The 17,988-nt window shown below is 41.6% G+C and overlaps 1 protein-coding gene across 3 annotated transcripts in view; it reads left to right on the top strand.

The window, feature by feature from the left end:
* Window positions 1-342: 342 nt before the first annotated feature.
* The window catches only part of Usp34 (ubiquitin specific peptidase 34), a 189,522-nt gene continuing 171,876 nt past the window's right edge, over window positions 343-17,988 (top strand). For all 3 annotated transcript variants that reach the window (XM_085829072.1, XM_085829073.1, XM_029483282.2), the window contains exons 1-2: window positions 343-467; window positions 15,703-15,790. In XM_085829072.1, coding sequence (XP_085685198.1) covers window positions 425-467; window positions 15,703-15,790 — 131 coding nt within the window. In that variant the 5' untranslated portion in view covers window positions 343-424. The remainder of the gene's footprint in view (window positions 468-15,702; window positions 15,791-17,988) is intronic.

Here is a 17,988-nt window from a genome sequence, read left to right as displayed (position 1 = left end):
GCTCCTTCGCCTGGGCGGAAAGAGCCGAGCGCAGCCCGAGCGCTCCATTAAAATGGCGGCGGCGGCGGCGGTGGCCGCGGCGTCTGGTCGGTGGTGAAGTGACTCTGCTGCTTCTCTCCCCACCCACCCCTCCCTCTCCCCTCCCCCGTCCTTCCCCCTTCCCCCGCCGCCGGCGCCTCGGCGCCCCTGAGGCCTGCGCTCCCCTCGCCCCCCTCCTCGCCCCCGCCCGCTCCCGCTCCCGGGCCCGCCGGCCCCCTCCCCCACCGCGGCTCCCCGCCCCGTCCTCGCCGCCGCCGCCCGCCCTCGTCGCTTCCCCGCCCCGCCGGCAGGCCGGCCCCCTCCCCTGCCTCCGTCCCCTCCCCCCCGCCGGTCGGGATCAGTCGGCGCGATCCTAAGCGGGGGAGGGGGGGGCGGCGGCCGAACGATGTGCGAGAACTGCGCAGACCTGGTGGAGGTGTTAAATGAAAGTAAGTCGCCGGGTAGGGGACCCGTCGGGGTGCACGGTTTGGGGGTCCCCGGGCTGTGCTCTCCCGCCTTGCCTGCCTTCCGCGGCCTGCGGGCTGCGGCGACCCGGCCGGCCCGGCGTACGGGCCTGTGTGCCCGGGAAGGTGCGTGGTGGCGCGGCCGTCGCGGCGCCTCGGGCCCAGGCCGCCGGGTTACCTGGGCGCCCGAGAGGCCGCGGCGCAGCCCCGGCCGGGTCAGGCTTGGGCGGTCTCGGAAAGTTTCCTCATTACAGGTGTCAATTAATGAAGGCACTAATGAGCCCTTCCGCCCCTTTCCCCCTGCGAGGAAGGTGTGGGGAGGTGGGGTCAGAGGACTGGGCTTTGCTCTGCAGTCCGAGCCTCAGGGCCGCCCTCTTTGATTTCCAGCGTGCTGGGGAGGCCTCGCTTACCTGCTAATTTTCATTAAAGTCCGTGGGAGAAGGGTGGTGATTTTTCCTTCCCTTGAGGGTGTGTGGGTGTATTCAATCCATCTGCCAGCCCTTAAATAGCAGAAATTGAACTGCAATAGTGATGATTGGAACCGTCTTACCTTAATTAAAAATAAAGGCGATAGTATTTCTTTTAGTACCATTCGTCGTTTAAGTAGTAAAGTCTATTATAAGGAGATCTCTACCAACGACAGCCACCCCGAGTAGTCATGGTCTGTCTCTGAGAGGCCTTACTCCTTATTCTTTATTATTGTATTACATATTTTATTTTTGGCCTTGCAAGATTGCAGTTCTGCTTAAGAAACAGGGATATTGCACGTCAGCCACTTGTGGGCCCAGAGGTGGTTTAGATGAAAAGATAATTTACACAAACTGGATTTGTGACAATTATTCATTTGAGGTATTGGAATTTATATTCAGTGTGATATTTTGACAGATTTCCAAACTACTTATTCCTTTTAATTCATTCATTTAAATAGTCTATTTGTAGACTGTAATTCCCTTTTGGTTGCTTAATTTTTACTTTATTATGTGCTTGAGTTTCACTTTAATGGCCAAAAGGTTTGTAATTTATTTTCAGCTATGTATTTAGTTCCTGACAGATTAAATTAGGTGTTTTGTATATATTCAAACTACATTTTCCCATATTTGTGTCATCCTACATTTTCCTAGTATTTTATAAGATTATTCCAATTTTGACACACATTTCATTCTTGGTAGAAGTGATATGGGAAACATAGTTCCTTAGTACTTATTTCAGTAAAACATTTTGTATCTTAGAAATACATTGATGATTGTGACTCTCAGTTCTCCAACTTGAAAGTACTTAATTGTTTAGTATACTTTAGGAAAAATAGTTTGGGAGAAGTGATTTAAAGATCCTGTAGGTATGTGTGTGTCTGTTTACAGATATATTCCTGTGAGTGCAGCTGCCCAAGTAAGCATCAGGTCCCCTGGAGCTGGAGTTGCAGCAGATGTGAGCTGCGCCATGTATGTGCTGAGAACTGAACCCAGGTCCTCTGGAAGAGCCGCAAGTGCTCTTAACTACACTGAGCCATTTCTCCAGCCCCCTTAGGGTGTGATTTAAAACATTTTAAGCCTAACTAGGAATGTTGTAAACATAGTATCTAAAGAAAATTTACTTGAGAAGAGATGACCTTTGCATGGTAAAGATAGATACTCTTTTTTAAGGGCTGGTGACATCTCTGGGGCGGGGGGGTGCTTTACTCGTTAAGCCTGTGACCCAGAGTGGGTTTATTCCAGGGTCCCCACATTCTCACACACATGCATGTAAGTTAGTAATAAAAAGGTGCTAAGATTATCTTGAAACTGTGTAAGTCAGTGTTTCCCAAAGGTACTTATACGCTTAGTGTTTTCTTTAAGGTTCATTGGAAAATCAGTCTTCAATCTTCTCAGGGGATACTTTTTTTTTTTAAAAACCACTGTAGTTGTCTTAAATATTTTCATATGTAGTGAGATGTTGTTTCAAAACAGTATTTTCACTGCGTTTCTTCCCCCCCCCCCTCCCCCCCAAGTATGATACTGAGTTCTGAGAACAGGACAGATTCTACTTCACTGTGGTAATTTATGTTTGCCAGTGTGCAAGATGGATGGAGCTTCAGGATAAGCATGGTGGTTGAACTGGGCCTAAAACTGGATGAATTAGCCTGGCCTGCTGGTACAGGCTTGTTTGTAATCCCAGCTACTCAGGAAGCTGAGGCAGGGCGACGACAAGGTCAAGGATCTTTCTGGGCTACAAGATGAGTTTGTCTCAAAATAAGAAGTAAGAGTGCTTGGCACACAGCTCAGTGGTAGTGTTTGCCTAGTGTGGGTGAAGCCAGCACTTCAGCCCCCCCCCCCCCCCAACAAAAACATCAAAGAAAATCAGGGCCTTTTTTTTTATTTTAGATTTTTTTGTTTGTTTGTTTGTTTTTTTGTTTTTTTGTTTTTCGAGACAGCGTTTCTCTGTATAGCCCTGGCTGTCCTGGAACTCACTCTGTAGACCAGGCTGGCCTCGAACTCAAAAATCCGCCTGCCTCTGCCTCCCAAGTGCTGGGATTAAAGGCGTGGGCCACCACGCCCGGCTTAATTTTAGATTTTTAAATTTAATTTTATATGTATAAGTGTACCAGATGCATGCCCTTATGCCCTCAGAGGTCAGAAGGAGCATCAGATCCCTTAGAGTTCTAGAAAATCAGCTTTTTAAATTGAAGTGTGTTATATGTCTTCTTGTAATTTCACTTGCTAATTATGTATTGGCTATCTTTTTCTTCCCCGTTTGCTTGTGCAAAGACTATTCAACCTTGATTTCAAAGTTCAGAAATCAATTCCTCAAACCATGTGTGGTTTTTATTATTATTATTATTTTCTGTTTGTTTTTTGAGACAGGGTCTCTCTCTCTCTGCCCCTGGCTCCTGGGACTCACTGTGTAGACCAGCCTGGCTCACTTCATAGAGATACACCTGCCTCTGTCTCTTGAGTGCTGCTCTTAAAGGTGTGTAGTGGCAATTTATTTATTATTAAGGGGCTCAAGTGCAAATTTATTAAGGAAAAGAAGTTGAGACTGGAAGAGGTAGGTTAGCTCACAGCTTGAGGGGTCAGAGGTTTAGACTCTTCTGACCTTAAGGGTGTGTGAGCTACAACACAGACGTACACGACTAGTGGTATAAACAGCACACTTGGCAGACAGCAGAACATTGTGGGCATACATGTCTCTGTTGGGAAGGCTGAGGTGAGATCCTGAGTTTGAGGTCATATAGGTCACAGTGAAACCTTGTCTTAAAACCAGGCAAACAAATCTGTCAGAATGCAATATCTCTAACAAGAAAAAAAAAGAGGAGTAATAGTCTCTAAGCAGTTTACATTGTCATCAGTGTTTAGCTACAGTATTAATGTTATCAGTTGTACCTGTAGTTCTGTAGAGGTTCGCACGCTGTAAATTCTCACAATGGACACATACATTATATAGCTATGCACTGAATTGAGCTACAGGTGAAAGGCATATTAAAGTCTAGAACCAGGCTAAGGATCTTAAAATAAGGACTAAACTATTGGGTATCTACCACCATCTGTTTTTTGACAGCTTAAGGGAACTCCTTCCTGGTTTTCTTGCCTCAGGCTCTCAAGAGTTGGCCCTACATTCATGAACTACTGTGGCTTTTATAGGTGGAGGAGGCTAGTTTGTGGGGATGACAGTATCTTGCTTTTTAGTCTAGGCTGACCTGGAACTTGTAATATTCCTGTAACTTGTAATATTCCATACTACCACACGCTTATATTATACATGGCTCTCAGTCTTGATTATTATGGATTTTTAAATTTTCATTTATTTATTTATTTATTTATTTATTTATTTATTATTTTTTGGCTTTTCGAGACAGGGTTTGTCAGTGTAGCTCTGGCTGTCCTGGAACTCACTCTGTAGACCAGGTTGACCTTGAACTCAGAAATCTGCTGGGATACTGCCCGGCTATTATGGATTTTTTAAAAAGGATTTTATTTATTTTATGTATGTGAGTACACTGTAGCTGTCTTCAGACCTAACAGAAGAGGGCATCAGATCCCATTACACATGGTTGTAAGCCACCATGCGTTTCCTGGGAATTGAACTGAGGTCTGCTGGAAGAGCAGTCAGTGGTTTTAACCACTAAGCCATTTCTCCAGCCCCGATTATGGACTTTTTAAACTTGTCAAATCTTAAGTTAAAACTTCCTGGGGGCTGGGCAGTGGTGGTGAACGCTTTTAATCCCAGCACTTGGAAGGCAGAGGCAGGCAGATTTCTAAGTTCGAGGCCAGCCTGGTCTGCAGAGTGAGAAAACAAAACAACAACAACAACCAAAAAAACAAACAAACAAACAAAAAAACCCAAAAAAACCCCACAAAACTTCCTTGGGGTCAGAGAGGTGGTTAAGAGCACTGACTGCTCATCCAGAGGTCCTGAGTTAAATTCCCAGCAACCACATGGTAGCTCACAGCCATCTGTAATGAGATCTAATGCCCTCCTCTAGTGTGTCTGAAGACAACTACATTGTACTCCTACATAAAATAAATTTTTTTATTAAAGATTTATTTATTTTATGTATGTGAGTACACTGTTGCAGTCTTCAGACACACCAGAAGAGGGCGTCAGATCCCATTACAGATGGTTGTGATCGACCATGTGGTTGCTGGGAATTGAACTCAGGACCTTTGGAAGAGCAGTCAGTGCTCTTAACCACTGAGCCATCTCTCCAGCTCCCCATAAAATAAATCTTTAAAAACAAAACAAACGAACAAAAAAAACCTTCCTTAACCGACTAATATTTGAAACACTGGCAAACAGATAAAATTATTCAGTTTCCAGCCAGATACTGTGTTTTGGTGTTTTGACCTTAGGTCTCATTCTGTAGCCATCCCAGGCTATTGTCAAACAGTTCTGCTTCAGCCTCCCAAGGGATAGGTTACAGTCATGAGCTACCATGATCAGCTGTAATCCCAATAGCAAATGATAAAGCACTATAAAATATAGTGTATACTAATATAGGAAAGTATCAACATTGTCTGTATAATGAACACTGATTACTGCCTTTTTATTGGTGTTTTGGAAACAGAGTCTCATTATATAGCTCTGGCTGTCCTGGAACTCGCTTTGTAGATGAGACTGGGCACACTCACAGAGATCCACTTGCCCATGCCTACCTGGTGCTGGGATTAAAGATGTGTGCCATCACAGCACATATTAACATATTTTTGTGTATATGTTTTAAGAATGATGGTAATGGAGAGACTAGAGGGATGGCTTAGTTGTTAGGGATGTGTGTTGCTATTGCAGAGGACCTGGATTTGATTTCCAGCACCTACATGGAGGCTCACAAACATCTTTAGCTCTAGTTACAGGGGATCTGATGTCCTCTTTGGACTTCTGGAGGTACCAGGAACACATATGGAATATATACTTACATGCAGACTTCATACATTAAAACACTCATATATTAAAAAGGAAACCTTAAAAAAGAATCCCAGCTGGGCGTGGTGGCGCATGCCTTTAATCCCAGCACTCGGGAGGCAGAGGCAGGCAGATTTCTGAGTTCGAGGCCAGCCTGGTCTACAAAGTGAGTTCCAGGACAGCCCAGGGCTATACAGAGAAACCCTGTCTCGAGAAAAAAAAAAAAAAAAAAAAAGAATCCCACATCATACATGCATAAGACACACACGTGCATGCATGTGTTTTGTTTGTGTTCCTGAACACCAGAAGAGGGCATCAGTTAGAGACAGGTGTGAGCTGTCTATGTTATGTGGGTGCTGGGGGTTGAACTCAGGGTCTCCAGAAGAACAGCTCTTCATAGCTGAGCCATCTCTCAAGCTCCCAAAGATGACCTGTGTGTCTGTCTACCTACCTAACTTACTTACCTATTTATTTTGAGACCTGGTTGTCAGTGTAGCCTTGGCTATTCTAGAACTGGTTCTGTAGATCAAGCTAGCCTTAGATCTGGCTGTCTCCATCTCCCGAGTGCTGGGGTTAAAGGTGTTTGCCCTCACCTTAGTTTAAAAAAAAAAAAAAAAAGGTTTTTAAAGCAATATTATTGGGGCCCAGTAAGATGGCTCAGCCAGAAAAGTATTTGCTGCATGCCTGTCATCTGAGTCTGATTTGTGGAACCTACTTGGTGATAGAGACAGCAAGCCCCTGAAGATTGTCTGCTGACTTTGACACAGTTGCCACACAGGTAAAATCCATGTAAGAACACAACAACAACAACAACAACAACAAAACAACCAAAGAAAAACCAACAACAGAATGGTCGGAAGGGACGGCTCGGTGGTTAAGAATGATTGATTGCTGCTCTCAGGGAACTGGAGTTTAATTCCCAGCATCTTCTTTGTGCAGCTCACAAACATAATTGCAGTTCTAGGGGATTCAGTGCACACACATACACATGAATGCCAGTGTACATAGTTTTAAAAGAGGTAGTATTGAGACTGACTGTAGCTCAGTTGGTAGAATGCAAGCCTGACACATGTGAAGCCCTGAGTTTGGTCCCTAGTACCACATAATTTGGGCTTTATAATGAACTTCTGTAATCCCAGCACTTGGTAGTGGAAGCAGGAAATTCATGGCTACATAGTGAGTTGAGACCAGCCTTGGCTCCATGAGCTCCTGTAGTAATAATAACAATAGCAGCTAACCCAGCTTTGCAGAGATAAGATCTGATATCCCCAGTTTAGAAAGGCACATGGAGAACTGATTGGAAGCTACCTGGCACATCAGCAGATCTCACACAAAGGTTTGGTGAAAGCTTTTCTCACTTATCCCGGTAACTTGTCTCTGAACTTTGTATTTGAATATTGAACTAGCTTTGGGCCCCCTGGCAGCTGCAAAGTTACAGCCACAAAAGTGCTGTAGGCAGGGGCTTGCTACTCAGGAACCACGAGCAGTATGTACTCTCTTAGAATCCCTATTTCTTTACTTTAAAAAAAAAAATCAGAACTTTTGTGTTGCATTTTTATTCAGCAAAGAAACAGAGAGTAGAAAATCCCCTCCTAGGAAGTAAGTAGTGGGGAAATGGGAACACTTTGAGGGATATGGTGTTTTTTTTACATAGTGATACCACAGTTATCAAAGGAGAAATGGAAGAACTATTCTGTGTCATTGAGAATGCTGTGTTAGAAATGTAGGAACAAGTTTTAATCATTTTATGTGAATTTCAGCAAGAATGCCTGCATCTGCAGGGCGTTGGTGGCTCACGCCTTTGATCCCAGCACTTGGGAGGCAGAGGCAGGTGGATTTCTGAGTTCGAGGCCAGCCTGGTCTACAGAGTGAGTTCCAGGACATCCAGGGCTACACAGAGAAACCCTGTCTCAAAAAAACAAAAACAAACAAAAAAAAAGAATATCTGCATTTGATGAAACAATAGACTGTTGGTAGGCCAGGACTACAATTCTTATATTTTAGTATGGGACTATTTCTAATAAAAATTGTCATACTTTGTGTCTGGTTGAAACTGGCTGTCAGTGGTTCACTGGGAAGCTCGATCTTGTTTGGAGTCTTAGAGGATCCTATGTCAGAGCTCCTTTGTCTTTACCTTTTCACTATGCAGCAATGATATCTCTCTGGTCCATGGTCTGTCACTAGGTCACAAGCTGTTTCTGTATACAGGTCATTTGCTGTATTTGCTTTAAGAGGTCCAGTCTTTGTTTAATTACTTCCTTTTTTTTTTTTTTTGACAGAGTCTTTATTAACAGCCCTGGCTGGCTTGGAACTTGCTATATAGACCAGGCTAGTTTCTTTTTTTTTTTTTTTTCCAGACAGGGTTTCTCTGTATAGCCCTGGCTGTCCTGGAACTCATTCTTAGACCATGCTGGCCTCGAACTCAGAAATCTGCATGCCTCTGCTTCCCGAGTGCTGGGATTAAAGGCGTGTGCTACCACGCCCGGCTACTTACTTTCTTTTGTTTATTTTATTCACTTATTTTTAAAAATTTTATTTGTTTCTCATTATGGATGGTTGTGAGCCACCATGTGGTTGCTGGGATTTGAACTCATGGCCTCTGGAATAGCAGTCAGTGCTCTTAACCACTGAGCCATCTCACCACCAACCCTTTGTTTACTTTCTTGATATACACACACACACACACATAAACACACACACACACACACACACTTATTTATTTGGTTTTTCTAGACAGGGTATCTCTGTATAGCTCTGGCTGTCCTGGAACTCACTCTGTAGATCAGGCTGGCCTTGAACTCAGAAATCTGCCTGCCTCTGATTCCCAAGTGCTCGGATTAAAGGCGTGTGCCACCACTGCCCGGCTTGATTTATATTTTTAAGATTTATTTATTTATGTAATGTATATGAGTATGCTTTTTTCATGCACACCAGAAGAGGTTGTGGGCTACCATGTGGCTGCTGGGAATTGAACTCAGGACCTCTGGAAGAACACTTAACCACAGAGCCATCTCTTCAGCCCATTTTCTTGATTTATAAAAGCTCATGGCCTTCAAGGAAGTTATGTGAAGGTAGTATATTCAGCATTCTGTGGATATATTTGTGGATGCCAAGTACATGACCCTAAAGTGTTATCAAACAAACCTTCTGCAGCAGGGTGGCTTATCTGTTGAGCAGTGGGACTTGTGGCAGCATCCCCTCAATGGTTTCTCTGTAGCCCTGGCTGTCCTGGAACTCACTTTGTAGACCAGGCTGGCCTTGAACTCAGAAATCCACCTGCCTCTGCCTCCCGAGTGCTGGGACTAAAGGCGTGCGCCACACACTCTTAACCCAAGCACTCAGGAGGCAGAAGCAGGAAGATCTCTTGAGTTTGAGGCCAACCTGGCCTATAGAGCAAGTTCTGGGACAGCCAGTCAAGGTTACACAGAGAAACCCTGTCTCAAAAAACAACAACAGCCGGGCGTGGTGGCGCACGCCTTTAATCCCAGCACTCGGGAGGCAGAGGCAGGCGGATTTCTGAGTTCGAGGCCAGCCTGGTCTACAAAGTGAGTGCCAGGACAGCCAGGGCTACACAGAGAAACCCTGTCTCGAAAAACCAAAAAAAAAAAAAAAAAAAAAAACAACAACAAAGTGTAAGAAAGGAGGTTGTCATGGTAGCTTGCAAAACTCTTTTGTATCCCAGTATCCCATAAAGCCAATCTTAGTGGTCCTCACCTGTATTCCTAGCACCTGGAGGGTGGATGCAGTAGGATCGTAAGTGCAAGGTCATCCTCAGCTACGAAGGGAGTTTGAGGTGAGCCATGGCTACATAAAGCCTTGTCTCTGCCAAATAAGAAAAAGGAATAGTCATTGGATATGGGACACAGAGAAGCTTATTGTGCTGATTTTTCAAGCTGGTAAAGGACGGTGCCATAGTACATTGTTCATAGAGCTTGGTTCTGGGAGAACAAGAGGTGGAGGACAGGACTAGGGAGAGGGTGATCTTGTTTGTTTGTTTTTAAATTAATTTTATGTGAGTGCACTGTCACTCTGTTCAGACACACCAGAAGAGGGCATCGGATCCCATTTCAGGTGGTTGTGAGCTACTATGTGGTTGCTGGGAATTGAACTCAGGACCTCTGGAAAAGCAGTCAGTGCTTTTAACTGCTGAACCATCTCTCCAGCTCTTTGTGTATGTGTGTGTGTGTGTTTATTTGCATTTGTTGGAGAGAAACAGAGATTAACTTTTATCTAGTCTTGACCAGAATTCATTATCCCTGGCTGATCTCATTTACAGATAAATGCTCCTGCTTCAGTTTTCTAGTGCTACAATGATAGCATGCTCTGCTAATAAAACTTTATATGGTTTAAAATAGCTACAGATGATATTTTCTTTTAAAAACTTATTTTTTATGTATATATGTAGTGCCTGAATACATGTATATATGTATGTATATGTATATGTGTGTGTGTGTGTATATATATATATATATATATATATATATATATACTAAATGTGTACAGCAGTCAGCAGAAGTCAGGGTAGGGTTTCAGATCTACTGCAAATGGAATTGCAGGCTGTTGTGAGTTGCCATGGGATGTTTGGAAGTGACATGGATCCTCTTCAGGAGCAGCAAGTGCTCTTACCTGCAGTAATCTAGTCCCCAGATAATATTTTCACAGTTATACAGACAATAGTTTTTGGAATTTTCTATGAAAACTTGATATATAAAGTAAGCTGGTTATTTTTGTGTGCAAGTAAATATAGTTAGGGCTCCTAGAAGATTGCTGTTTTTGTGTGTACATGACACAGTCTGCATGTGGAGGTCAGGGTACAACCAGTTTTGAGTCTGTTCTCCTCTGGGTACCAGGCATTGAATTCCAGTTGATAGGCTTGGTGGTAATCATTTTACTTGTTAAACCATCTTGCTGGCTTAAAGATTGCTCAATATGTTGCCTTGGCTAGTTGGAACTGTATTTGCAGACCAGGCTGGCCCCAAACTTAATTCTTTGCCTCCCAAGTATGTTAGCGTGTGTGGTTAGGTTGCTGATTTTTAACCTATAGTTGTAGTGCTATGAACGCTAGTCATAAAGTTTCATGTATTTCTATGTGCTATTTGAAGAGTTTTAAATTTTTATTTTAATTTTTGAAGCCTTTATTTATTTGAATCAAGGTCTCCTGTAACCCAGGCTAGCTTCAAACTTGATATGTACCTGAGGAGGACCTTGAACTTCCTTGAAGCTAGTTAAAGGTTTATAGTAAATTAAACACCTTCACTGTGGAAAGGATGGTTCCAGCAGTCCTAGGTAAATACTGAGTTTTTCTCTTTGGAAGTAAATAAAAGTTTATTCATTTTTCAAAGATGATGTATATGTGTATGTTTATAAGTTACTCTGTGTTTTATATTATTTTTGTTTAGAGACTGCTATTAGCTATCTTAGGCAGCTTCAAATTTCAATGGCAGTTTCCCTGATTCGGTGTGCTGGAATTTACAGGCATGAATTGCTAGGTCTGGTTTTATTAGCATTTGTTCAGAAAGAGAAAGCTAGGAGTGGTGATGGTGTAGGTGAGTTTGTGTAGGTGGTGTAGCTGGTGTAGGTGTATGAGACAGGGTTTCTCTGTATAGCCTGGCTGTCTTGGAACTTAACTCTGTAGCCTCAAACTCAGAGATCTGCCTGCTTCTACCTCCCAAGTACTGGAATAAAAGGTGTGTAACACTACCTCCTGCTTGTATCCTTAATTTATTAAGCAATTCAAGATTGTGGTTACCTAAATTTATGATTACTGTGTTGAAAAATTTTATTTTCAGAGCTGGAAAGATAGCTCAAAAGTTGTGAGCATTGGTTTCCTTCAGGGTACTGAGTTCAAATACTAGCACACATACATGGTGATTTAAAATCATCTATAATGGCATCCAGTTGCCTCTTAGGGTGTGCAGATATGTGTGATATATATTGATTAAAGGCGCTACATGACTTTTATGTTTATAAGATATAGATTAAGGCTGGATGTTGTGCCATATGCTTGTCATCCCAGCAATACAAAACTAGGGAATATGAGAGATTGTGAGTTCAAGGCTAGCCTGGACTACATAATAGGACTGCTGACAAAATAAACAGGAAAAAATACCAGCACCTTTTCTACATCAGTTACCAATTAGATTATACCTTTTATAATCTCAATATAATTTTTCTATTATTTGGTCATACTATAACCTAAATAGTCCCATGATCTTTCTTTTCTTTTTTAAAAAATTAATGTGTATGAATGTTTTCTTGAATAGTGTCTATGCACTGCATGCATGCATGCATGGTGTCTGCAGAGCTCAGGAGACTTGTCTGGTCCCCTGAAATTTGAGTTACTGACAATTGTGGGCCACTATGAGAGTGCTGGGAATCAAAACCTAGGTCTTCTGCAAGAGCTAACTCTCCAGCCTGTCCTGTCCTTTACATATATTTTATTATTTTATTTTACATTTATGGACATTTTACCTGCTTGCATGTCTGCACCATGTACAAGCTTAGATTGTTGTCCACAAAGACCAGAGGAGGATATTAGATCCCCTGTAAATGGAGTTACAAATGGTTGTGAGCCACCATATGTGCGCTTAGAATTAAACCTGGATCTTCTGGAAGAGCAACCCATAAAAGCAGCTTTTAATCACTGGGCCATCTCTATGTTGCCGTTTACCCTCCAACCCCCAACCCCTTTCAGAGGTCTTGAACTCAAGATCCTCTTGCCTCAGCCAATTCAGTGATGGGATTATTGGCCTATACTACTCTGTTGTGATGGCAATAGGACCTTTGGAGTTGTAGTCAAAGTAAGAAGACAATGGGACACTTCATCACTGCTTGGTAAAGTAGTATATAATGTGGCTAACAGAGTGCTATTTTATTCTAACGGTATTTTGTTTCTATTTTCCATGCCATGGTGAGTTTTCTTAATAGCAAGATAAATCATATATTTAGTGAAATACTAACTTCTAGTTTGGTGAAAAGTAGAGATTATCACTAAACCCCAAATCTGAAGTTTTCTAATTAGTTAGAATTTATATTTTGAGTTTTAAAAAAGTTTAAAAAAATTAAACCTTTTTAAAAATTAAATTTATTATGTGTGTGTACTTATGCATGCCATGGAGGATGTGTGGAGGACAGGCAACTAGCTTGCTTACCTTAGTTCTCTCCTACCGTGTGAGTTCTAAAGATTGATGTCAGAGTTCAGGGATTGGTGGCAATAGTTACTGCTCGATGAGCATCTTGCCTGCTCCATTAAAAAATTCTTATTGTTTATTTGTTTATGTGCATGTGTGTGTATAAATTTGTGTTCTGATGCTCTGGAAGGCACAAGAGGGTATCTAATCTCCTGATAAAGTTAGAAGTAAAGGTGGTTATGAACTGCCTGACCTGTATGTTGAAAACCAAATTTTATTCCTCTGGAAGAGCAGCAAGTGTCCTTAACCACAGAGCCATCTCTCCAGCACTCATCTCCCACGTCCAGCTTTTAACTTTTTTTAAAAAAAAATGGCATGTTCAGCTGGTAAAAATCTCCACTATTATTTTAAAATCTGAAATTCTCATTTCAGATACAGAATACTGAGTCTTGTTACTGATCTGAGAGAATGTTAATGATATTCAAATTTAAATCTCTTTCTTTCTTTTTTCTTTTTCTTTCTTTCTTTCTTTCTTTTTTTTTTTTTTTTTTTGGTCTTTCGAGACAGGGTTTCTCTGTATAGCTCTGGCTGTCCTGGAACTCACTCTGTAGACCAGGCTGGCCTCAAACTCAGAAATCCGCCTGCCTCTGCCTCCCGAGTGCTGGGATTAAAGGCATGTGCCATCACACCTGGCTATCAATTTAAATCTTTGAGTCTTGGGAATAGTGAAGAATACTGAGTTGGTACTTAAGTGATTGTGAAACTTTTGAAAATTTTTATTATTTTAAGTGAATGGGTATTTTTGCCTGCATATATGAGCACAACTTACATACAGTGTCTGTAGGGGTTGAAATAGTACATTGGATCACTATTCACTGGAATTAGAGACACTTGTGAGCTGTCATGTGGGTACTGAGAATTGAACCCTGGTTTTTGGGAGAAGCAGCCAGGGCTCTTAACCTCTGAGCCATCTCTGTGTAGCTCATTGGTTTTCAACCTGTGTTGTTGGGGGGTCACATTTCATATATCCTGCATAGCAGATATTTATATTACAGTTCACAACAGTAGTAAATTTGCAGTTATAAAGTAGCAGTGAAATAATTGTGTGGTTGGGGATCACCACAGCATGAGGATCTGAGTTAAAGTGCTGCAGCATTAGGAAGGTTGAGAACCATTGCTTTAGCTCCTTTGATTTTGAAGGTTTATTTGATGATGTTTCTGGAATTGGCAAATATAGTTTTAGATTGCTCTTCTGCTCTCCCATTTTGGGAACTTTAAGAGAATTTTGTATTGCGCAAGGACCTGAAGACTGCTTAGCTGGATAATGTACTTGATGTTAAATCTGATAATATGGTTTTGATTTTTTTGAACCCACATGGTAGATGGAGAGAAGAAATTTCCTCAAGTTGTTTTCTGACAACTTAAAACACACACCCCTACACAAAATACATACACCTACCCTCACATAGAAAAGAACCTACCACCCAATAAACAAACACCCCCCAACCCCCCTCCCATAAAAACTCAGCTGGGCATGGTAGTGCATGACATGCCTTTAATCCCAGTGCTAGGAGGATCTTATTGCTGTCAGTTCATGGCCAGCCTGGTCTATAGATCAGGTTCCAGGATAGCCAGGACCGTTACACAGAGAAACCTGGTCTGGAAAACAAACAAAATCCAACAACCAAATATATAGCAAATTGGAAATGTAAATGAAGAATGCATTGAATAACTATAACCTGACAAAAAGTGTCTCAGCTACACACAGTGTCACTGACCCACATGAGACATGGCTTGCTAGTTGTGGTCTCCTGCCCAGCATTACAAAAGATTAAAATCAGAAGTATGGAATGATAAAGTGATAAAGTGATGTCAGGCTATCTGTATTTGTATAGCTTTTTAAACACTGTAATGGCATATGGCTCACAGGAGTGATGAGGAATGCTTTGGCCTAGATAGGCCATTCATAGGCAGTAGGAGTGGGACTAGAGTTCAGTTTTTAAAGTATTTCACTTGGGTTGGAGAGATGGATGGACCAGTGGAGTAGAGAACCCAGTATTCTTGCAGAGGAACTGGGTTCGGTTCCCAGCACCCACAGGATGGTTCACAGCCACCTGTGACTCCAGTTCTAGGGATCCTGCTCACATGTGATAAGCATATACTCATACAGGGTTACACACAAAAACATAATTAGAAAACCCAGTAAATTATAAAAATGCTTTTGTTGAAGCTAAGCCTTTCTTTACTTTTTTGATCGGATCTGACTATGTAGCCGTGGCTGGCCTAGAATAGAGAAGAGACCCTATCTTCAACGCCCCCACACCCTTCCACCCCTCTCAAAGAAGAAAACCAAAACCTAAAAAATGACAGCAAACCAAAACAAGTAACCTAAACCAAACAAAAACCAAGAAATCAGGTTGAGGAGCAAGCCACTACGCTGAATTTATCTATGGCCTGCTTCATTTTTTGCCATTTTCCTCGGATGATAGACTATTATCCTTTAAGCAGAATAAATCCTTTCCTCTCTAAGTTACTTTTGGTCATGGTCTATATCACAGAAATAACTAATACAGTCAGTAATCAAAGATTTTATTTCACTAGTGAAAGCGATAGAATGAATTGATGTTTGCATTTGTGTATCTAAGCTTTATTTTTAAGTAGTGTTGGCTTTAATATTTGTTTAACATTGTTTTCATGCTTTTACCCTTCTCTTTCAGTATCAGATATAGAAGGTGCTGATGGACTACAGCTCAGAAAGGAACATACTCTCAAAATATTTGCTTATATCAACTCCTGGACTCAGAGGTATGCAGTTGTAGGGATTTTAAAGACTAACTTGATGGATCCTATAAATTGTCATTACTTATTGCTATTAGATTTTCTTTCAGGATGTTTCATTACTTTTTTTGTATTAAGTGATAAGTTTATCAATATTCAATTATCTTACTTTTTTAAAATCATGGACTTGATTTAGACATTGTTTTTAAAACAACATAAAAGCTGATTTCTTTCTTTTCCCTCATTCTTAATGATGAGTCACTAAAATTTTGAGAAGGAATTATTTTGAGAGACAGAGTTTCTCTTTGTTGCCCTGGCTGTCATGGAACTCACTGTGTAGATCAAGCTGGGATTAACAATGAGAAGCACCACTACTCAGCGGATAAGAGAACTTTCACGGAATAGCTACTAAAAGCTTATAGCAAACTTAATGTTTTTTAAAAAAAAATCCTTAATTGTGGTAATAGTTATTTTGAAATCATTTGATAGTTTCTCATCTATTATGCACATTAGAACAACTTTTATATAATATAAGTTGAGAATATACAGATTAAAACTCAAGGATCATAGTTGTTAATATAGCCACTATGAAAAAGACTGTAAACTTATATCTCTATGTGGTTTTTGTTTGGTAGTGCCACACGATGTTTTTTACAGTGTTGATGTACAAGCCCAGCAGCTTCTGGGCTGTACCACTGAGCTATAGGTGAAATTTGAACTCAAGGTATGCTGCATAAATGTTCATACACTTATGTGTATCTTCAGCTCCCACTAAATACTTTTTCACTTGTGTGCTTGCCCAATTTGAACTACCCGTCATAAAATGTTTAAAGTGGGGCAGAGAGATGGTTCAGTGGGTAAAGATTCCTGCTACCAAGCCTGATAACCTAAGTTCAACCCAGGACATGTACGGTGGAAGGAGAGAGCTGGCTTCCACATGTGTCTTGACACCAGTTCATGCACGCACACACACGTGTGAGGGCATACACAGTATATCTGTTTTTCTGAGAGAAGGTCTTATGTAGCCCTGCCTGTCCTGGAACTCACTCTGTAGATTAGACTGTCCTTGTGCTGGGATTAAAGGCGTGCTCCACTGCTGCCCTGCTACAGTGATTTGATTTTGTTTTTTAAAAAAGATTTATTAATTAATTTTATGTATGTGAATATACTATCATTTTCTTCAGACACCAGAAGAGGGCATTGGATTCCATTACAGATGGTTGTTAGCCACTATGGTTGCTGGGAATTGGACTCAGGACCTCTGGAAGAGCAGTCAGTGTTCTTAACCACTGAGCCATCTCTCCAGCCCCCCGAACCCCCTGTCTTCCCTCCCTCCCTCCCTCCCTCCCTCCCTCCCTCCCTCCCTCCCTCCCTCCCTCCCTTTCTCCTTTCCTTCCTTTCTTTTTTAGATAAAGTCTTTCTATATAACCCTTGGAACTCACTATATAACCCTAAGACCCGGTTGGCCTCAAACTCAAAAAGACCCCACTGCCTCTGATCCTCTGAGTGCTGGGATTAAAGGGGTGTGCCACCACAACAAGCCTCTGACACATTATTTCTTAAGTAGAGATTGTCTTTCAGTTATCCTGGTTAATACGTTATAATGGCAGATCCTTACAACTGATAACATCACTTCTAGTATGTGTGAAGACAGCAACAGTATACTCACATAAAAAAGAAAAAATAGAAATTATATGTTTAGTAGATGAGATGGTTCAGTGGTTAAAAGTACTTAATACTTTTGCAGAGGACTCCAGTTTGTTTCTCTGCATCCACATGGTAGCTCACAGTTCTCTGTAACTCTACTTCCTGAAGATTCAATGCCTCTTGATCTGTGAAGGTTTTGGTACACATGTGGTGTATATACATGCACTCACACACGCACACAAAATAAAAAAAATAATTTGTTGACTTGGACATGGAAGAACATTCATTTAATCCTAGTTATAGGAGACATAGATAGGCAGGTCTATGTGAGACTGACCTGGTTCCAGTCTAGCCAGAGCTACATGGTGAGACCCTACTTTTAAAAAGAACAAAGAAATAGCCAGAAGCTGGAAAGAACCCAGATGACCCTCAACAGAGGAATGGATACAGAAAATGTGGTACATTTACACAATGGAGTACTACTCAGCTATTAAAAGGAATGAATTTATGAAATTCCTAGGCAAATGGATGGATCTGGAGGGCATTATCCTGAGTGAGGTAACATATTCACAAAGGAA

This window comes from Mus caroli, unplaced genomic scaffold (genome assembly GCF_978045245.1).
Source record: "Mus caroli unplaced genomic scaffold, Mus_caroli_1 scaffold_13, whole genome shotgun sequence".
NCBI lineage: Eukaryota > Metazoa > Chordata > Mammalia > Rodentia > Muridae > Mus > Mus caroli.
The sequence above is the reverse complement of the archived record's forward strand: the minus strand, read 5'-3'. Positions and strand labels throughout refer to the sequence as shown.